Source organism: Capsella rubella, unplaced genomic scaffold (assembly GCF_000375325.1).
Source record: "Capsella rubella cultivar Monte Gargano unplaced genomic scaffold, Caprub1_0 scaffold_1, whole genome shotgun sequence".
Taxonomy (NCBI): domain Eukaryota; kingdom Viridiplantae; phylum Streptophyta; class Magnoliopsida; order Brassicales; family Brassicaceae; genus Capsella; species Capsella rubella.
The window spans coordinates 14,193,331-14,215,730 of record NW_006238923.1 but is presented as its reverse complement, the minus strand read 5'-3'; the positions used below and the strand labels follow the sequence as shown (position 1 = coordinate 14,215,730).

General features: G+C 33.4%; 3 protein-coding genes and 1 long non-coding RNA gene across 5 annotated transcripts in view; 3 read left to right on the top strand and 1 right to left on the bottom strand.

Annotated features, from left to right (window-relative positions):
* Nucleotides 1–3,090: 3,090 nt before the first annotated feature.
* On the bottom strand, nucleotides 3,091–5,818 carry LOC111832653. Of its 2 annotated transcripts, XR_002835563.1 has the most exons (6): nucleotides 5,664–5,818; nucleotides 5,516–5,586; nucleotides 5,066–5,235; nucleotides 4,569–4,953; nucleotides 4,149–4,441; nucleotides 3,091–3,960 (listed from the first exon to the last, which is right to left on the bottom strand). It is a non-coding gene; the product is annotated as an uncharacterized LOC111832653 (long non-coding RNA). The 2 variants fall into 2 exon arrangements; XR_002835562.1 differs by having other exon boundaries at nucleotides 4,569–5,235.
* A 6,131-nt stretch (nucleotides 5,819–11,949) lies between these two features.
* Nucleotides 11,950–13,468, top strand: LOC17899045 (ATP-dependent DNA helicase pif1). The gene is made up of 3 exons (XM_023788707.1): nucleotides 11,950–12,531; nucleotides 12,658–12,901; nucleotides 13,005–13,468. The coding sequence occupies exons 1-3, from the start codon at nucleotides 11,950–11,952 to the stop codon at nucleotides 13,466–13,468; spliced, it is 1,290 nt and encodes a 429-aa protein (XP_023644475.1).
* Nucleotides 13,469–14,531: 1,063 nt separating this feature from the next.
* On the top strand, nucleotides 14,532–20,600 carry LOC17898972 (F-box/kelch-repeat protein At2g29830). Its single transcript, XM_023788706.1, has 6 exons — nucleotides 14,532–14,660; nucleotides 14,937–15,204; nucleotides 15,301–15,392; nucleotides 15,491–15,598; nucleotides 19,367–19,998; nucleotides 20,126–20,600. The coding sequence occupies exons 1-6, from the start codon at nucleotides 14,532–14,534 to the stop codon at nucleotides 20,598–20,600; spliced, it is 1,704 nt and encodes a 567-aa protein (XP_023644474.1).
* Nucleotides 20,601–22,154: 1,554 nt separating this feature from the next.
* LOC17898992 (putative F-box protein At1g47790) overlaps nucleotides 22,155–22,400 on the top strand; it is a 1,179-nt gene continuing 933 nt past the window's right edge. The window contains exon 1 of the mRNA XM_023788705.1: nucleotides 22,155–22,213. Coding sequence (XP_023644473.1) covers nucleotides 22,155–22,213 — 59 coding nt within the window. The remainder of the gene's footprint in view (nucleotides 22,214–22,400) is intronic.

Sequence of the window (22,400 nt, the reverse complement as noted above, 5' to 3'; positions counted from 1 at the left end):
CCTGCCCCCTCTTGGCTAGCACCACCCCGATACGCCTCCGGGCACCTCATCGACTGGAAATACCGCTCCAATCGCACCCGCCACTCATCCGCTACAGCCGGGTCGGAACCTCCGAAAAACAAGGACATCCTCATCCGCTACAGCCGGGTCGGAACCTCCGAAGAACAAGGACATCCCGAACCGCTGCAGCTGCTCCAACATCCGCAGGTAGTACGGCTGCTCGACCACCGCACCTACCCCCTCAGGCGGTACAACCCCAACAACAGGCTGCACCAGGCCCAAGAGGAGCCTGCACACCAGGCCCAAGAGGAGCCTGCACACCAGGCCCAAGAGGAGCCTGCACCGGCGGTACCGCACCCGGTAACCGCTCCAAGAGCTGCGTCAGTAAATCCGCAAGCCGATCATTCTGACCCTGGGCTTCACCTGTTGGAACACCCCCGACCGGGTTCCCAACAACACTAGTACCGTTCCCGGACGAACCGGCTCTCACGTCACTCACACTCTCAGCACCCACGGGCCCGTCCTGATGCGTCTGGGACTCACTAACAACATCGGCCGTAGCACTTCGGCCCACACTCGTGTCGCTATCCGAGGCAATACCACGCCCCCCACCGCGACCACGCCCACGACCACGACCACGACCACGACCGACAGCTCCACCTCTAACCATCTGCAACACAACAGAAGGCTAAGAACACCAAACAAATCACCAAACAACACACTTACCGTGGAATCTCATTGAAGGCTCGAGAGGATGATCTAGGTCTCCATGCTCACACAATTGATTACACACACAATCATTCAGCATGCAATCCACATCATCATTCCTCATCAATGAAATTCACACATCACATCACAATTTTTATCAATTAAATCTCGTCCTAGAACCGTAAATGCTCTGATACCAAATTGAAAGAACCCATCCCAATTTTTTTTTATATTTTACTTGCATGCAAACAATACAGATTAACCCATTTAAAGCAACCCAGACAATTTTACTAACACAACCAACTCAACGTAACCAGCGGAAGACTTAAATAAAACTCCAATCAAACCATTCCATTAATCCAACAAGTTCAACCATAAATATTCCAGAAACGAATTCATCCTAACATGCTTCTAAATTCCATTCTAGCATCCTAACAAAACCTACAATCATCTAAACACCAATGAGCGCCTATATCATCCTCCTCTCCTCGCCATGATTCCACGGATCACACTTTGCTTTTACCTGCATCAAAGAAAGAGATGCATAAGTATTTCATAAATACTTAGTGAGGCAATCATACCACCACTGGCTATACACACAAGCACATTCAACCATAATCCAAGTAAAAGAACCAAACAACCAATAAAAGATAAACCAGAATCGCTTCTGACTATCGGTGTCGATCGACACCCTCCACTGGTGTCGATCGATACTCGCTGTCGACCCTCGCGGACGACACCGGTCTCGACACTCCAATCGTAAGACGCAGTTATCCTCGCGCGATGAAACGTTGGTGTCGAGCGACACCCACCCTTGGTGTCGATCGACACCGACTCTCAGCAGACGCTCCAACTGCGTTTCTCACTGGATCTCTTCTCCAAAAGACCACCACGATAAGAACGAGTCTACAAAGGATTCCACAGGCATCAATCATCAAATAAACAGCCAAACAAGCAAAGGAAATCAATCAAACAATCATCAAAACCCTAAAATAAAGATCAAACATGCTTAGATAAGCCTGGTCATGCACTCACCTCTTTAACAAGAAGAACAGCAACGAAAACAAGGAAGAACAAGGAAGGATCTGTCTCCTCTAACACCACACAACACTGATCTAGCCTCTACTAGCCTTAAACCACCAAGAACACCACCAAGCACCACCAAAGACTCACAAAACCCTCAGAAGCTCTATAACCTTTTTCTCAATCTGGAAGTGTTAAAAAGCGGCTGGGAAGAGACAACACACGACCTCCCCTCTTTTAAACACGACCTAGGGTTAATCAACCCAAACCAAGCCTCAATTGAACCGACGATTTAAAACTTAAACCGTCAAACCAGAAATACTAGTGTCGATCGACACCCAACCACAGTGTCGATCGACACCACCCGGATTTCCAGACACGAGCGTTACAGAATTTTCCTTGTCCCTAGTATATCTTGTTTAATTGGATTTTTATTAAGTCTTCCGCTAGTTACGTTGATTGGTTTGTGTTAGTGAGATTGTCTGGTTTGCTTTAAATGGGTTAATTCGATTTGCATGTTTAAAAAAAAAATGGGATGGGTTCTTTCAGGTACTATCTAACCAATGTTTTTAAACCAGATTACGTTTCGGGTTATTGGGCTAAGCAGGTTTGACCACGGGTCAATTGATTAAAATTTATCTATACAGTGTCAAATTTAACAAAATATAAAAATTAACAATAAAAATAAAGTGATATAATTTTTTTAATCCAAGTATACAACGAAAAGACCACTAATAAAACATGCACAATTCACAACAACTTATTTTAATCGTGTTTGTGTGCCATTTTGATATGAAATAAAAAACTATAGCTTCCAAAAATAACTAAAACTCTATATTTTATTTCCAAAATAAAACCCACCCGGTTCACCGAGGCACGGGTTATTGACGAGTTATACATTACAAGAAAAAGATCGATTTCCTACCGCAAATATCGTAGGAATTTGCCTATAAAAATATTCGTAGGAAATCGTTCCTGGTCATAATTTCGTACGAAATTTCTTACGAAAAACCTTCAAAATATTTTGTGTAGGAAATTTCGTAGGAAAATAGAAGGAATTTTATTTACCATTTTCCTTCCAAAATAGTTGTAGTAAATACATTACTTCCACTTTCCTACCAAATAACTCTTACTATTTTCCTACGAAAATGATAAAATATAAAATTAATGAAATTAATTTACAATAATTATATTTATTTCGAAATAAAAGTAAAATTTATAATTAATGTAAATAAATCCGACTATTAAAATTTGTAATTTTTTATTCAAATTAATTAAACAAAAATACAATTCTTTTTCTTTTAAAATAGTAAATAATTCTAAATACAAACGGGATCAAATCGGTTAAGATTACAAACCAAAATTAAATATCTACAATATCAACCTAAACCAAAATAGACAAACATCGTTGCTTTCAATACATCTTCTCTTTGAAAGAACAAACCAGATGAGCTAAATACTAGATCTGTCACTATAATCATAAGAAGCACCATTATCAACACTATTGAGTAGAGAACTCTTGTGCCTTTTCTTTAGCAATCTGGATTTCATCAATTAGAAGAGCTGCGTTGTAGTTAAAAGACAGCGGAGGAATGGCGGTGGCGGTGGCGGTGGGATAAGGTGAAGCGGTGGCGGTGGGATAGAGAAACCAGCGGATTTGCCAAGATCTTCTTTTTCTTTGAAATCTTTGCTATAAAATCAGAAAATAATAGATCAGGAGGAGAGAGATGCAAAGTGAGGAAGAGAGAGATGCAAAAAAGGTATACCTGACTTCATAGTTAGCAAAAAGGGGTATCTTTAGATGGTAGCAAAATAGCAACATCGAACCATAATGAAGTAGAAAGATAGAAACATGAAGAAGAAATAAAGAAGAAGCGTTGAACTAAAGAAGAGGAAGAAGCGGCTTTTATTATTTGTGAAAACCCTAATTGTTCCTGAAGATTCAATATGTGATATTAAGAAAGGAACAATGCTTGCGGTGCAACTAATCAAAACAGATTTGATGATATGGGACGAAGCACTGATGTCACATCGCCACACATTTGAGGCACTAGATAGAACATTAAGAGACTTGCTCTCCACTGAAGAATGTTTAGCAAGCGAAAAACCATTTGGTGGGAAAACCGTAATTCTTGGAGGAGTTTTTAGGCAGATACTACCGGTCATACCACATGGAACAAGAGCAGATACGGTACTTGCAGCTATAAGCCACTCATATTTATGGAATTCCTGCAAAGTATTTTGTGTTAGAAAAAAACATGAGATTACACCATTCAAAGACAAGGTTTGCGGCTAGGCTATTAAATATTGGAAATGGAAATGCACCAACATGCGAAACAGATGATATTATCGATAAAGGTGATGGTGAATTCGTGCAAGTGCATAGTTCTTTTTTTATAGAGTAAAAAGGAAATCACCTCCAACTAATCACTGAGGCAGCATATCCAGGAAATAAAATCTCCCAGACCACCTTTGAATACTTGACAGAACGAGCAATCCTCACTCCACGGAATGAGTATGTAGATGATATAAATGCATACATGTTATCTAAGGTTAAAGGAGAATCAAAAGAATACTTCAGCTCAGATAGCATTGGAAAAGCAGACACAGATGGAGCAGATTATGAAGCACTTTACCCGGTAGAGTATTTAGAGTTTCCAGGTTTGCCAAAGCACAAAATCAGCCTAAAAAAGGAGTCCCTATAATGCTCCTGCGAAACATAAATCCAAAGGAAGGTATGTGCAATGGAACAAGAATGATTGTCACTAATTTAGGAGAAAGGGTGATAGAAGCTGAAATAGTAACAGGAACACATGTTGGTAAAAAGGTATTCATACCAAGGATCATTTTGTCACAAACACAAACAGACCATCCATTCACACTTCGGAGACGACAGTTTCCAGTAAGAGTTTGCTACACCATGACGATTAACAAAAGTCAAGGATAAAGCTTGAAAACAGTTGTCCTCTATTTACCAAATCCGGTTTTCAGCCATGGACAACTCTACGTTGCTCTTTCTAGAGTTACCGCACCTAATGGCCTAACCATTCTACAAGGAGAAGACCCACAAACAGGTGGAGTTAGAAATATAGTCTACAAGGAAATCTACAATGAACTACCAAACACCAACGGTAAACTTCTAAACTTACTTCCAAAGAAAGATAATATATACTAACACTTTGCTCGAAATGGTCCAGGCTGGAGGTCTAGAATATACATACACTATGGGCAAAGTCACCATCAAAGAATCCCAATGTAAGAAACACACAAAACTATTTAACAATCATTCAAACCAAATAAAGAAAATCCAATGCAAATAAAAATAAACTCTCACCAAACATTTTAAATCCTTCAATTTGCAGGTTCAGCCATGACGAAGTCTTTGAATCACTCTGGAATTCTAACAACAACTCTAAAGAAACGAACCAAAAAAAAAACAACAAATGTTGTCGGAATTGAGACGAGCAGCCCTGATGCTTGTCTTTGCCAATCATCATTTAGTTCCTACGTTATGATGAACAATTATAAGATGCTAAACTGATCCTGGAAAAATATATACGAACAAGTACGAGACAGTTTTTAAGAATTGCAGTTAGTTTCCCCTGTTTTTATAGAAATTATTATGTTGCTTATGTTCTTATGTATAATGAGAATTTCTGAATCATCTAATCCTGAATTCTGAAAGTCAAATTTCTGCTACAGGAATGAACGACATATGATTCATTTTATGTCTACCAGTTAAGTGCTGGTCTCAGGCGGTGTGGCAATACATCACAGATCTTACCTCAGATTCTCCGCTTGACAGTGATATCATGTGAGACCATTCTCCGTTTTGTTTTATTTCTGCTAGACCACCTACAATAGCTTCAATAGCTTAGGAATGATAGAGAATTGAATCTCAAAAAGAGTTATATAGAGAGTTCTAAACTCACCATTTTCGTGTTTCAAAACAACACTCATGAATAAGAATCAATCTCCTCAAACAAAACAGTTTAATACTAAACAAAAGCACAACCTCCAATAATGAAACTTTGGAGAATAGAATATTAGACGAGAGCTCGAGAACCTAAACTCATTTAAACCTTTACCAAATTCCCAGAACTGAGCTAAAACTAGAAGATATTTATACATATACATTTAAAAAAAAAAAAAAAAAAAAAAAAAAAAACAAAAAGAACTGGATATTAAACAAGAGCTCCTAAAAATTCAACAATTTTTTGTGTTACCTTAGTGCCAAGTTGACGAAAGAAGAGAGTCACAGTGAAGGTGGTCTTAAAAATAAATTCAAAATGCCTCTAAAAACATCGAGATTGAAGGGAGATATAAGCCTTTAAAACCGAAATATGACCTCAGACCACAATAATCAATCAAAAAAAGAAAAGGATGGAACAAAAAAAAACAGTACCCAGACTGGCCAACCGAAAGAAAAAAAAGGTAAAAAAAAAAAACCAAAACCCTATAATAATATATAAAAAACGTTAAAAGCCTATTGTAACTAAATTACAAGACAAAAATACAAAAAAAAAACATATACCTTATAGGACAAAAAAGCATCAAGTGGGCTCTATGTACACCAAAAAAACATATATCTTACCTTCGTGGCTTTTATAACAGTCAAACACAGTTAACTTTATTACCTTAATGAGATACCAAAAACATTTTATCTACTCTTTCATACCAAACTTTCAGTTCTACTATGCAAAGATCCAATGTAATAAACTTCACTATTAGAAGACCACATGTTGCTCCACACAACATCACCGTACAAATATCTTACAATCCAAACGGTGGGGGACCTATGTGGCCAACTTTGAGATCCAACCTCCAATACCTTTTAACTTATCACAAGATTCAAGAGAACGTGGCTACAAGAATGACAACAATGTTCCTCCTATTCCTCAATGCAGTTCATGTGACACAACTTCAAAGAGGTAGAGGACTGTGATTCCACCTTCCATGCTAATTCCAGAATAGACATCGTTCTACTCATTGGGGAGCTAGAAAATTCCAAAAGACTACCAACCACAGATGAAGAAAATGAAGAGTGCACTATCTGCCTTGAAACATTCGAAGGACGAGATGATATCAACACCCTCAAATGTAACCACATCTATCACCATGAATGTATAATTCCATGGTTGTCTACACGACAAAATTGTCCAATATGTAGGAAAACAAATCTCTAATTATACTACAATAAAATAGAGATGTTTTTCTTATTGGTCACACATAGACTTCTTATTCTTACATATCACATTATATACTTCAATGCAATCTTAGAAAAAAAAAACTATTACTTCTTCCAATACCAAACCACATATTATTAATCCTATTCAAAAAATTTTAAAATATACAAAATAATAAAAATATATTTACATATTTTTATATAGACATTAACAATTTCGCAAAATTAAAAACATTAAAAAACTCGAACCAAAAAAATTATCCACACATATATATATTCTTGCAAGAAAAAAAAAATTTACAAAGACAAAATAACATTAAAAATAAAATTTATAAACACACATACTGGGCGTAGCCCGGATTATCCCCTAGTAGATATAAATTTGAAAAAACAAATTGAGACACCACCACCGATGTGGATGCTCTTAAGTAGTCTAAAGAAGCAATGTTCCTCTCTTTCTAACTTTTTCTCACCAACTGCTTAATAAGCTATGTTGGAGACCACCTCCAGCAGTTCAAAACTGTGAGAGTTGCCAAAAAAAAAAATATATTTTTTAATTATACAATTATATTTTAGGTTTTTTTTTAATAAACGTAGACCACTAATAATAGCTCATTTGTACTTTGATTGGAAAATAGCATAAGAAAATGTGCCATTAATAGATCTGTGAGAAACTTTGTGTTTTCTCTTTCCTATTTTTTTATTTTTTACAGTAATACCCTTCACTAGGGCACCTGCAATGGGAGATTGTAATACAAACTTTTTGATATTTAAAAAATAAAAAATAAAAAATGAAAGAAAGAGAGTGAAGATAGGCTCTTAATATAGGTATTTTGGAGACTCATCAAAATTCACAAGAACTCCATTAAATACATGCCTAAAATCTATTGGTTATATTTTGTTTTTTAACTAATTTTTAGTTTTATAGTTCAATTGTATTTAATATATGTATATATATATATATATATTTTGGTTTAAGGATTTTTTGAAGTTTTCAGTGATGGAGATGGTCTTAGCACTCCTCACTGGAGCTGGTCTTACAGCTCAACATTGCACAAAAAATAGAGGGTCTTTAACATTAAATATAATTAAAATAAGGAAAAAAACAAAGTGAATAGGATGTAACTGTGTCTCCAGATACACATTTTGGTCATTTGGACACCTTACGTGTCAGCACCTAAATGAGGGAGAAATATCAATACAAAGTTAGTGAGTGTTTAGATTAAACTAATATTAAATTTCATATTAAATTATATTTAAGACATTCTTAAAGGTTTACCAATGTGGATGGTCAGAAGCAGTACTAAAACAAAATGGGATACATGCGAGAGATTCAAAAGTTGAAGTAATAAAAGAAAGTAAAAAATAAATTAAATAAAATATAATAATATTATTTTTTTCGATTTAGTACTTCTCATTAGTGTAAACCAATAGAGGTGGTCTAAAGGAAAAAGGATTGTAGATGTAAATTTAAATTATTAATCTATATTATTAAAGGAGTAGTCGAAAGTGCTCACATTCAATCTCACAAAAATATTACTAAGTTACCCTTAATGAAAAATACCCTTAATTGTAATCTTTTCCTTAGTCCTTAATTAATTAAAACAAAAAAAAAATCGGCTCTTTGTAAGACAAAATCGAAATTTTAGTTCAATCCGGGTTACTTTTTTACCCTTAATGAAAAATACCCCTAACTTAAAAGTTTAAGTTAACTCTTATTTAATCAAAACCTAACAATAAAAATTAGAAATTTTAACCTATAATTGGAACTTCTAAAACCCTGGCCGAATTTGAAAAAAAAACGATATAGAGTGTTTAAAATTTAAGGTTTAGATGAAATGGGCTTATTCGAAAAAGTCCATATAAAAAATACATCTTAAATTGAAACCCTAGAAAAAAATTGTCGTCTACTACTATAAATATTAGAGTTTCAATGCTCTCTCCATAACTAAAACAAAAAACTAAACCTAAACTTTTCTATCATGTTCGCGGAATTATATTTTGATATTGATCTTTGTTCATCGTCCTCTAATTTTTGTTTTCTTTATCGTGTAATAGTTGTTTGGAAGGCAATGTCAAGTAATACTACACTTTTGTCTCTGGTTACATCACCTTTTGGATTAGGTATATTATTTTGGGTTTAATTTATATATTGATTCTTTCGATACGTGCATATTATTAATGATTTTTGATAAACAAACGATAATTACTGAATTGTTTATATTAAATTGTTTCATAATATAGTTGAACAAAATATTTAAGAAATCTTTATTACATCGTCTTGATATACAATAAGTGTGTAGCTTAATAAATAAACATAGGTTTAAAACTAATTAATTTTGACGATGGAATGTAGATATTAAGGTCTAATTTATTAAATCTGAAAAGGATAGAGATAAATATCTTGATTAACTTATATAAGTTAATCCCCATAAATAAAAAATATTCATATATTTATTGTATATATCCAAGTAAGTAAATATATACAAAATATATTGTATATATCCAAGTTATTAAATATATATGATTAAAATATATAACCGATATATATCAGAAATTTATATGCTTATATTACAATATAAAACGATAAATATGTTAGTAATTAGTGGTTATAAAACGATAAATATGTTAGTAATTAGTGGTTAAATATAAATTTTACATATTTATAATGATAACTATAAGACGAGCAGATTATAAAAAGTAAAAGATTTATATAAGTTAAAGATAAATTTCCATATTAATAAAGGACATTATTCATAAGGATAATTATACATATATTAAACGAGTATATATATATATATATATATGACCATTCATTGTACAAACTTTCATACCTCCGACGATTCTCTAGGTTTAGATTTTGTTTTCATTACTCAACTTTGTAATAACAAATTTTATTCTGTTAGTATTTTCAATACATAAACAAATTTGTTTCTATGTTTATTCAGGTTTCATTATGGTGAACATTCATGCTGTTGATGGTGTATCACGTTTGAATCCTTCGAAATATGGCTGGAGAATTCAGGTGAAAGTGTTATGTTTATGGGAGGAGAATTTTTTAAAACTTGGACCAAGTTTGGAAATGGTTTTAGTTGATATTCAGGTTTGATTGTTGTCTAAATAACATGCGTTTTTAAATTTATTTTTATAAACTACATATTCATAAATATTACGATTTAATACCATAATCTTACTTAAAGGTGCAGTGTTCCTTCCGTGGCATTCTTTATGATAGATTTATTTCTAAATATGCTGTTGGTGATTGCTTGAAATCGAAAATTTCAAAGTGGTGGATCAATATGGGTCTTGCAAAACTACTACTCATCGATATAAAGTTATTATTTTGTGTCAAACCATGATTAAGAAGGCTATGATTATTGGAGGTGGAGAGTATTTTGATTTTATCGATTATAAACATATATTGGATGGTACTCATTGTGATGATTACTTGGTCGGTAAGTTATTTTAATGATGTGTTTTAAGATTAAGTGAAACTATGATTTCTGTCTGTTTCCTATGTTATTCTACATTAGGGTTTGTGTCCATACTGATTATTTTTTGTTTTTTATTTTTATTTTTTAGATATCATTGGAGAGGTTATTCACGTAGGAAAGTTTGATACTTGGGATCATGTAAACAACGATAGTGAGCAGAAAAATATCGTTCAAGCTACGTCTAAATCAAGATCCGTTCATATTCAACATCTCTTCAAGTTTATTTGCCGAGATGGACTGTCCAACAATGGATGTACTTCCAACGTTCTTCGTCATTATGATTCTGAACTCGAAGATTCTGACGACGATAGTATTTACACTGATAATATTGACTATGAAGGAGATGCAATGGATGAGGACTATGAGCAAACTGAAGAAGAAGAGGATGTTGAAGATGAAGGTTTTTATGAGATAATGGATACGGAAGATAATGAATATGGGAGTGATGGATATGGCGAAAGTAGTAATTCTGAAGAAGAAGAAGATCATGAAAACGATGAAACAGAAACTGAAACTGAAGGATATGATGATAGCGATAGGGACGAAGAAGATATTGGTTATAATGATACACAAGAAGAAACAGATGATGAGGATGATGAGTAAATTTATAACTGTAATACATTTAATAATATTGTTGTTCAAGGTAACACTAACATACTGTAATCATGCGTTTCTGAAGATATGTATCAGCATGCGAAGCTACGTGGAAAATATTAGCTTCTCCGATATGTTATTGTACAACACCTGTTGAAAAATTGCCCTTCCATCTTCCTGGCCAGGAATTGGTTATTTATAATGAGGATGATCCTATAGAAAATGTTATGTCACGTTCAACAAATGGAGGAAGCAAATTCTTAGCATGGATGGAATGCAATAGACTTGACCATGAAGCTAGGAAGTTAACGTATGCTGAATTTCCGACCGCTTATGCATGGTATAAAAAAGAAAAAATGTGGAAGCGGAGATCAATGAAAAGAAAAAGTTTTGCAATAGGAAGGATTACGTACGTACCACCTTCTACAGGGGATGCTTACTACTTAAGAGTTTTGCTTGATAAAATTCCAGGTGCAACCAGTTTCGAATTCTTGAAAACGGTTAACGGAGTTCTTTACGGAGAATTTAAAGATGCTTGCTATGCATTAGGATTATTGGATGATGACAAAGAATATATTTCAGCGATAAAGGAAGAAAGTTTTTGGAGTCTTGGGAAGTACTTAAGGAAGCTATTTGTGATACTCTTGATTTCCAAGAGTGTATCTGTTCCGTTAAATCTTTGGCTCGCGACAAGAGATATACTATGCGAAGATATTTTATTTCTCCATAGGAACCGCATGAATGATCAAGGTACATCGAAATCTTAATCAAATTTTATGAAATATTTGTTCTATTGTTTATGTATGTCTTTATAAGAGAGTTTTTATAATCCTCGATATAAATGTTATTAATTCTATTACACAAATTGAAATGCAGGTCTAGTGTTAACACAAGCTCAAATACGAAACATATGTTTGTCGGAAATCAAATTGCTTATGCGTTCGAATGGCACTTCTCTTTCAGTATTCTCAAATATGCCAACACCAGACAAATAGTTCGATAAATCCTACTGAAAACAAGCTTATCATGGATGAGAACACCTATAAACCTCATGAACAAAAAATTGAATACAACAGACTGTTTGCTATGTTAACTGGAGAGCAAAGACGTGTCTATCAAGAAATAATTGACTCGGTGAATCAAAACAAGGGTGGTATGTTTTTTGTGCATGGATTCGGTGGTACTGGAAAAACTTTCTTGTGGAGTATTCTTGGAGCTGATATTCGATCTAAAGGTAATATTGTTCTCAACGTTGCATCAAGTGGAATAGCTGCTTTGCTATTGGAAGGTGGTAGGACAACTCATTCTAGGTTTTGTATACCTATCAATGTAAACGAATATTCAATGTGTTCGATCGATGCAGAGTCCGATCTAGCAGAATTGATAAGAGAAGCTAAGCTCATTATATGGGACGAGGCTCCGATGATGAACAAGTGCAATAGGATTTTTGGAGGTAAGGTCGTTGTTTTGGGAGGTGATTTTAGACAGATTCTCCCTGAAATTCCTGAAGGTGGTAGGGTCGCAACGGTTTTAGCCTCTATAAATTCATCCTTGCTTTGGCAAAGTTGTAAAGTTTTAAAACTTACAGAAAATATGCGCTTACGGAAAGGCGTTAATAGTGAGTAATCGGTTGCTCTTGCCGAGTTCTCAAAGTGGCTTTTGGATATTGGTGATGGGAAAATCAACGAGCCAAATGATGGCGAGGTCGAAATAGAAATACCCGAAGATTTACTAATAACAGCATCTGAGGATCCAATCCACGCAATTGTTCATGAAATCTATGGTAATTCCTTTGTTAAAGAGAAGGACCCAAAATTCTTTAAACGCAGAGCTATTCTTAGTCCAAGGAACGAAGACGTTGATAAAATCAATCAATATATGCTTTCTCAACTACCAGGTATGTAATGTAACTGTTTACGTGTATTTAATTCTATGCTTTTTTGGTCATATTATAAGTATAGTAGATTATCTGTGGTTATTCATATTTAATTATATCATAGGTGAAGAAAGACGTTATCTTAGTTCAGATTCCATTGAAACGTCGGATACAAGTGTTTTCGACGATATGGTCTACTCGCAGGAAATTTTAAACAGTATCAACATTTCAGGATTACCTAAGCATGAATTAACATTGACGAAGGGAGCCCCTATCATGTTGCTAAGGAATATAGATCCTAAAGGTGGTTTGTGCAATGGTACAAGGTTGATTGTTACTCAAATGGCTAATCATGTTATAGAGGTAAGGATCGTAACAGGTAACGGTGTTAATCAAAAAGTACTTATCCCAAGAATGTTTGTGTCTCCGCCGGATGCAAAGTTTCCTTTCCGTATGAGACGTCGCCAGTTTCCTGTAGCTCTTGCATATGCGATTACTCTTAATAAAAGGCAAGGTCAGACGTTGGATTATTTTTACCAAAGCCAGTCTTTACACATGGGCAACTATATGTTGCACTATCTTGAGTGACGACGAGAAAGGATTGAAGATTTTGATTACGAATGAAGATGGGGCATGTCAAAACAATACCCTTAACGTAGTCTTTAAAGAAATTTTTGACAACATTTAATTACATATCAAGTTGTTGCATTTCCGGTTTTACGTTCTTTGCCTTTCATGCAAGAATATGTATTATCATGGATGCACTTTTTTTGGTTGCAGTCTTGAATAATTACGGTTTATATAGTCAATCTTTTAAATTTTCAAACGAATCAAGTTAATGTATTTCTAAATAGCTTCTCTAATAGTTATAGTCGCGGAGCCGTGTACTTAATGATGAGTCGATTCAATTCTTTTTCATTATAGATAAACTAATCCAAGACATACCAGACCCAATAAATGCCTTGGTTGGAAAGACACACCAAATCCTGTTATGTATTGAATATGAACACATTAACAGACTCATTGATATTCAGCTATCTAAACTCAAAAAAAAATTGGATCTCTTTGTAAAGTTTCACGTCTTACCTTTCCATGCACGAATAAGCATTACCATGCATCCTCTTTACATGTTACTTTTGTTTTCAATCTTCAATAAGAATGCTGTTGCATTTACTTTGTTGTTGTTTTAAATTTTAAATCTAATAAACTATTAGTTTTTGTTTTTAAAAATTGATACTTAATCCAAGTGCTTATTTGTTAGCTAAATTAAAATTGTTATTCCATTAACAGATGGTTTAAATGTAGGGTATACATATGTAAATTTTGATTAGTGTTAAAAATTCTTTAGTGTACAAATGTTTTATCAAAAATAATCAAAATTAATTAAATCTAATTTATTAGATATTATTTGATTACATTAAATAAATCCACACAAAATCATAATTAAAAACAAAAAAACTTAATTGATAACTTAAACGACGCACCATTTCGATTTATGATTATAAATATTATTTCACTAATAGACTTTTCATCTTCTTCCAACTCTGAATCTATTTGGCAAAATTGAAACCGATTAAAACCTTAAACACCGATACTCTTCTTCAACACTTTTCTTCAAACGGAATCACGATATTCTACAAGGCATTTCGAGATGCAGAGAGATTGCATAGCCAATTTGAATCCATCGAGGACTGATTGGAACATAGACGTGAAGATTTTGAGTATTTCTTACAAGAGAGAGTTCATGGTGAAAAGGGTTCTAATCCTTGCTGATCAAAGGGTAATTTTCTATATAACTTACATATAGCAATTGTTTGTCACTTCCATATAGTCATTGAATCGATTTCTAGAATGATTTACATATAGCAATTGAAGCAATACTGAATTTTTGTGATCATGGTCGGACATAAAGTTGTAGGTAGGTGAATTCTAAATGTAATTGCGCTAAACGAAAGTCTTAAGAACTCTATAACATATTAATCACTTGAACTGCTTAATATATTAAACTGATTGATTTACATGTAGTAATTGATGAAACACTGAAATTTTATTGAAGGGTGATCGGATTGAGGCTTCTATATGCTATCAGACTTTTAAACACTCTGTACCTAATCATATTTATGATGGGGAATGGTATAACATTCGAGATTTCAAGGTCATCAAGCCAGTGTTGCCAGAACGGAACACCAACCACCAGTACCAGATAAAATATTTTGAGAAGACAGACATGATGATCCTAGGTACTCTGTCCGCCAGAGATTATTACCGATTTGAAGATTTTAGTCATGTTTTCAAAGGAGTCATCCCATTCAATAATTTGTATGGTAAGTTTGTTCTTCTTTTACAACATGTTGTAATAATTTTAGTAAGTTTAAAGTAATCAATTTTAACAAAGTTTGTCTTATTGCGAGTCATGCTAGATTTCTATGGTTCTGTTATTGATGTTGGTCCTATGAAAGAAGAGTTTAGAAAAGTGGATGAGTATGGTAATACTTATGGTGTCAATTCTCTGGTTTTCAAACTTATTAATGGAAGGTAAATTGCTAAACATTGCTAAAATTATGTTCAATCTACATTGAATTGTTTGCTTTTATTTTGGAATACTTATAGAGTGTTTCCTGTTACAAGGATGAACATATCTTCTGTCATTTAAGAGGATACAGTGCTGACAAGTTCTTAACCGAATGGACATCAAAGGGTTACAATACTACATTCAAAGTAAACCCAGTCTTTTGTGTTCTCAGGTTTTGGAGATTGTCATCCTTTCAAGGTAACAACTATATTTAATTCTATACATATGATATGGACATGAATCTATAGAACGGATAAAGAACTAGGACCCGATTCTTTCTACATGTTACATCTTAGGGAAGCCGTGTATTACCAATGATGCTGAAGATGATTGCGGATTTTCAAGGACAATTCTAAATCCAGACAATCCTGGACTTCAACACCACAAAATAAGGTAATTTCTAATATGCTGTCTATTGCCAATATTTGTCAATATGTTGCTTCTCTTATATATAATCTTACCAATGTAAAATATTAAATTTTGTAGCTTTGAATTTGCTGCATCTTATCATTTCAACAAGTCTACTAACTACGGAGAAGAAGATACAACCCATGCAACAATAGTATAGAAGTCTACTGGTCTGTTGGATCATTTTTTGATTAGTTGTAACTTTATTTCATAACTTCATGGGAAAAACATTGTCCCAGTTTCAGTTTTTACCTAAACGGTTGTTCTAAGTATTGCTTTATATATACTAATGTAACTTAAAAGTTTTAAGAATTATATAAATTATGCCATCTACTCAAGCACAATTTATATGTATTACTTTCAATCATAAATATAAAATTCATTTATATTTGATCATTCATATCGGCGGATTCAAAAAATTAGAATAGAAGGGAACAATATTATATACAAAAGAAGATGGTGAGCAAAAAATAGGATTTATCATCCTTATTAAGCACGCAATAAATCATTCAATAGTATTGATTTCGTAACATTTAAGATATCTCATTCAATATAGTTACCCAATATAACAAATATGGCAATTTGTTTCTTTGTAAAATTGTAGCCCAAATCCATAAGAATTTATCTTTCAAATATCTACAAACATATGAACTAATATTCTCATTGATTTTATTTTTGTTATTCGAGATGTTAATATCAATTCGTATTCAAAATACAAAGCAAATGATATATATTTTTCCCGTGAACCGCGGCGAAGCGCGGGTTATTTCCCTAGTAACAAATTATATAACTTAGCTCTAAAGAAAATGAATATTAAAAAGGGTGAGTTAAAAATTAGTACTTAGTTAAAAAGAAAACAAAAAAGGAAGGAAGTAATAATGAGAAAATTAGTTCACTCACGTGCATCCACTCGAAATTATGTGGCTGTCTGTGACTTGATTTAGAAAAAAACAATTATTTTTTCCATTAATAGGGCAGGATACAGAGAATCAATATTCTCTGCATATATCTCTGACGAAATCTCTGAAGCACCGACCTGGGAAAGATTATTACAGAAACAATCTTAGCAATAGTTAGATAACACTACTAATCAGTGATTGATAGAATTTTGTTTTCACGATAATTTACATATATAATATGTTAAATTATTATTTTTGCTATAAAAATAAAAATTAATATGTTTCTGAAATTGTATATCAAAGAATGTTTCTTTCGCGTTCGACTACACCGTTTGGAAACATAGTGTATCACCAAAAACAATAAAAACAGTGATTTGTATGAATACTTTATACATTAATTTATTCTTGGTCCAAACTTTAACTTCTCTTTATATTAATATACTATTCATATTAGATAGATTAACACTGTTCACTTTACGATATAGTAAAATATTTTGCAAGTTTAGTGTATAACTATTTGTTTATCGTTGTAAGTAATATGATATCGCAATAAGTTTACATGTTGATATCGATATATATATAAGTTTTAAAATCAAATTCTGTCGATATTGTTCGAACAAAAATATTTATCAGTTAGATGATTATTTATTGGATTAGCACGCTAACAAAATATATGTATAAATAAGTTTATGGATATATCATGTTAAGTCATATTGTTTCGCGATAAGTTGTTGATTAAGGTGATAGATTCATAATTATCGTACTAACTCATTTACTATATCAAATATAAGAAAATAAAGGTAAGGTCTTAGGTGAATTTGGTTGTTATTTAAGATAGCTAACTATTTTATTAGTATGATATGTATTAATATATCTTTTGATAACATGTTGATGGAACATTAACAATGAAAATATTGTTCATTTGACGGTGAAAACATGGTTCTTATCGAGTAACAAGTAAAAGACATTGTGGTTATTTATTTGATTAACATTGTAAATCACATTTTATCCGATAATTCTATAAATAATGGGATAACATTATATTTATCGTGGTAAATTATTTATTATATGTATGGTATCAACTAGTTTATATATTAATCTATTTGTATACTTCTATAAATTAGTTATTATCTTACCCTATACATTAATATATTTATTTACATGATAATTTAATACTTAGGTTTAACTTATATGCTAACATCTTATATATGTTGTTAATTACTTTGTTATCTATACATAAAAAATGAACCCAGAAAAATGTGACAATAGTTGTTGCCATCAATGACTATCACTTTTGATCGATTGACTGCTTCAAAAATTTAATCCAACTCACTCCTGCCGTCTCTATCTCCATTTCAGCCCGCCACTTCGTTTGATCTAACTTCACAACCAACTATTTTCAGCCGTAATTACCGCAACCAGTATAATCATTATCGCCTCCAAAAAATCATCACAACTACGTCTATCAGATCCATCAAACACTAATCGTTCATTGGGCTACCGGTAATAAAGATGAGAATTCAATTCTTGGAGAGGAGAAGCAGGGCTACGGTTCTCAAATTTCCGATGAGGAAGCAAAGTTTGTATAAGGGAGAATAGAGAGAGAAAGATGAACATGGCCAGACTGAATAAAAACTCAAAACCCATAAACCAAATAAACAGTCCAAATGACACATCTAAGGATTTATCAGTTAAGGGATGAGATGACTGAAATACAAACAAAAAAAAAAACATTTTAGTTTTTTTCTTTTCTTATGCAAAAAAAAATATACAAACATAGATATTAGACTGCTCACCATATCCTATAATATTAGCCAGCTTTATTAGCCTTCACAATAGGGTTAAAATCGTTATATAGATTAGGCACCTAAATATTGAATGTTGGGAGCTAGATACTTCAATAAAACTTCTTAGAAGTGTAGTTTCCCTACTAAAAATCAATAAGTTAGTCAACTTCAACTTACTCTTAAGTCTTAATTAATATTTAATAATTGCATTGAAAGTGTTAATGTCTAAATAAATTAGTCATTAACATAGTTATTTTAGTAATCAGAAAATATTTATTGGAATATCGATCTTTATTTATATAATATAATATATAATCCCGGATCTAAAATAAAAGTATAGCTTAATAATAACTTAAAAACAAAATTTATATATTTATTATATATTTAAAATTGAAAACGATAATGATGGAAATAATTATGGTTAATTTGTTAAAGAACATATGGATAAAGGTAGATATATAGTAGTTATATGCTAACCTTTTTGTATTATATTTGCAAAATATTTAAACATATAAAAATTGATAGTTTAAATCTGAAAATATTGAAAGTGATACATAAAAGTTATTTATACAAGGAGAATGCAAAATCATAAACCGGTATTAATTGCGTCTTTAACTAGCCAAAATTTACTATACATAAATAAAAATAAAAATAAAATAAATTTATATATTAATATATAATTTTGTAAATCTAAAATATTAAAGATAGAGAAAAACTACTATTTTATATATATCGTATATATACTATTTTTAAAACGGTAAAGATTAAAATAATTAGTAATTTAATCAAGATAACAAGGAAATTTTAGAATACTACATAGTACATATATTTACTTATTCACCATCTGATCGACATAACAGTAGAAGAGAATCTTCCTCCTCCGGTTGCTCGAGTACAACTTCCTAGAGATATCACGGAGATCATCATCGCACGCGTGCCGAGATGTTATCAACCGAACCTATCTCTCGTCTGCAAAGCCTTTCGTCAACTAATCACTTCGCCGCAGCACTTCTCAACGCGCTTGCTCCACGGCTTCACCGAACCGGTTCTTTATGCCTTGATCGGAGAACCATTTAAGATTACTCCCCTAAGCTGGTCCATTCTCTATCGTAGCAACCTCCCTTTACGGTTCCGCAGAGTCCCTACACTTCGTCCCATCTTACCTGGATGTGCTGGCGTCACAGTCGGACACAAGATTTACGTTATGGGTGGTTACGTCCCCAAAACGACTGCGATTTTCATCGACTGCCGATTGCATACGTTGGAGAATCTCCCAGATATGCAAAGGGCTCGTTGCTATGCAGCCGCTGGAGTGATCGACGGAAAGATTTATGTAATCGGGGGTTACCAGAAACGAGATGATGATTGGGTCGAAGTGTACGATGTAGAGCGTCGGGTTTGGGAAACTGTGCCTAGTCAATCCCCTGACGATGCTACTCTTGATGGAACGTTTGGTATAACTCAAGCCCGCACGGATTTATTGGGCTCCATCCCAGGCCTCATACTAATTGGAGTTGGACTTGACTTATATATTAGAAACTTCTCTTTCTAATCTTCCGATGTGGGATATTGGTTTGTATTCCAATACTGTGGTGATGCAGGGGAGAATATTCTTTCGGATTCTTAATTGTTGTTTGGCTTACGATCCAAGACAAGGTCTATGGCAGTCATGGGGACTTGAAAGTCAACTGATGAGATTTTGGAACTCCACGTCTTGTGTGGTTGGAGATTTGTTGTATACCGTTGATCGTACGTTTTCTCTTGTGCATCCAATAGTGGTATATTATCCGAATGAATTGGTTTGGAGACCTCTGATGGGTGTATCCGCTTATGATTTGCGTATGCTCAATTATGAATGGTCTAAGATGGCCAATTTTGGTGGCAAGTTGGTGATTTTAAGCCGATATTATGGGCGCCCACATGAGATTTGCTGTGTAGTGACTGCGTTGGAAACTCGTCAAGGAGGTCAGATTCAGGGGAAGGTGGAATCAGTCTCGCATGTGTATAGAGACGTGTTTCCTTACATTGAGCTTTGTGGAACTGTTACGGTTTGATGATACAAATCGTGGTGGATTGTTTCTTGCAGGTATGTGTCAGTGATGTTGAGTTTGGACTACTGATCATGATGAATTATGATGTTTCAGACATTTTCTTGCGACTCAAGTCTGATTTAGGCTTTCATAAACTTGCAGGTGAGGAGTCTTTATATACATCTACTGTTTGAGAAGCTTGTTGATATGAGAGCAAATATGAAGCAAAAGTGGTGCAGAAGTAACTAGCCCTTCTTTAATCTTTGTGCACAATGTGTAGAGTTGGTCATTTGTTTTAGCCTCTATACAAAAAAAGAAAAAAAAAAAAAACTACGAAACCTGTTGAAATGCATCTTTATATTATAGGTTTTTTTTTCACTAACATGGTCTCAATTACTTTATATTTGATTTTAGTTTTAGAAATCAGATTAGTTTCCGCTAATGAAACCTAATCTCTGCTGGTTTTTGATTACATGGGTGACAACAATATAAAAGTGTTTTATCAAAAAAAAAAATATATATATATATATATATATATATATATATATATAAAAGTTTGGAAGTACAAAGTAGTGATGAAGGCTGAAGTTTATTTATACATAGAAACATACAAAAAGAGAAGATTATATTATTTGTATTAAACTCTGTTATATATCAATGTAAAAAGACTCATGGTGCTTCAAGTATATTAATATGACTATATAAGCAATATAAAATCAAAACTAACCTGATTATTAACATGTGAAACTTAATTACCAAACAGCCAGCTTCTGGCTGTGCATATTTAAGAGATTGGTACTTCATTTCTTCATCATCATTGATCTGCACTGTGACATCTCTGGTTCTTTAACTGTTGGATTTCAATCCCTCCATAATCGAGTAAGGTAAAACAGAGAAGGGCATTGAGATTACCTGAATGTGCCGACCTTAGAATAGATAATATCGCCAACTCAAGAAAAATTGATCTCTCAGCATCCTTTTCAGCAGTACCCCAGTTGAGAAAGCACTTGAATTCAACATTTAAAAGACAAATTAGGGTTTCTAAGTAAAGAGAACAAAGAGACTTGTGAGTCAAGTAATCACGTTCAGAGACATTTGACTCAATTTTTATAGATTATAGATTTTACCATTGGTGAACTGTTATTAAGGTAAAAAGCTTAAACGAACAAAGTAAAATAAATAAATAGAAACCTGTTATAAGGAAAAAAAAAAAGTATGCTGACATGAATTGAACATAGTAAAATTGTAGGGGTATAATATTGGCTATTTCCAAGAATCCAACTTGTATATTACCAATCATACTGTTGAATTAAGCTTGAATGGATAACTTGAGATGGGAGCTATCCTAATCCTAAACCGAGCTATGGTTTAATTAGAGATAAGGATCGATATATTTAGGAGTCATCTAAGTATATGTATTTCTAATAGGATTAGGATTAAGGTTTTCATATATATAGAGATGTCGAGTGATGTATGAGATTTTGAAGTTTTGAGTAAGTTTCTTAAGCAAATAAAGAGAGTTGATTCTTTATAAATTTTTGTGATCTAGACATACAAGAAGAAGGAAACTAGTCGATGATGGAGAAACAAGAAGAAGAAGAGGAGAAGAGAAAAAGGTTGTGTCCATCATCCAAGACGTCCCTCTCCCTTCCTCTGGATCTTATCTGGGAGGTGCTCATAAGGCTGCCTGCTAGAGGTATTGGGAAGTCTCGCTGCGTGTCGAAGCTCTGGTTGTCCTACACAACACTTGCATCTTTCAACAACTTGTTCACAGCTCGGTTCTCGCAAAGTCCATGTGTTCTCGCCTTCAAAATCCGAGGCGAC

Excerpts from the sequence above, each read along its gene's own strand:
- LOC17899045 (XM_023788707.1), top strand. The coding sequence starts at position 11,950 with ATGGCACTTCTCTTTCAGTATTCTCAAATATGCCAACACCAGACAAAT. Across the intron at positions 12,532-12,657 it reads AAGGTGGTAGGGTCGCAACG|TGGCTTTTGGATATTGGTGA; the intron begins GTTTTAGCCTCT and ends GAGTTCTCAAAG. Across the intron at positions 12,902-13,004 it reads TATGCTTTCTCAACTACCAG|GTGAAGAAAGACGTTATCTT; the intron begins GTATGTAATGTA and ends ATTATATCATAG.
- LOC17898972 (XM_023788706.1), top strand. The coding sequence starts at position 14,532 with ATGCAGAGAGATTGCATAGCCAATTTGAATCCATCGAGGACTGATTGG. Across the intron at positions 15,205-15,300 it reads CCCATTCAATAATTTGTATG|ATTTCTATGGTTCTGTTATT; the intron begins GTAAGTTTGTTC and ends GAGTCATGCTAG. Across the intron at positions 19,999-20,125 it reads GCTACTCTTGATGGAACGTT|TTCCAATACTGTGGTGATGC; the intron begins TGGTATAACTCA and ends TATTGGTTTGTA.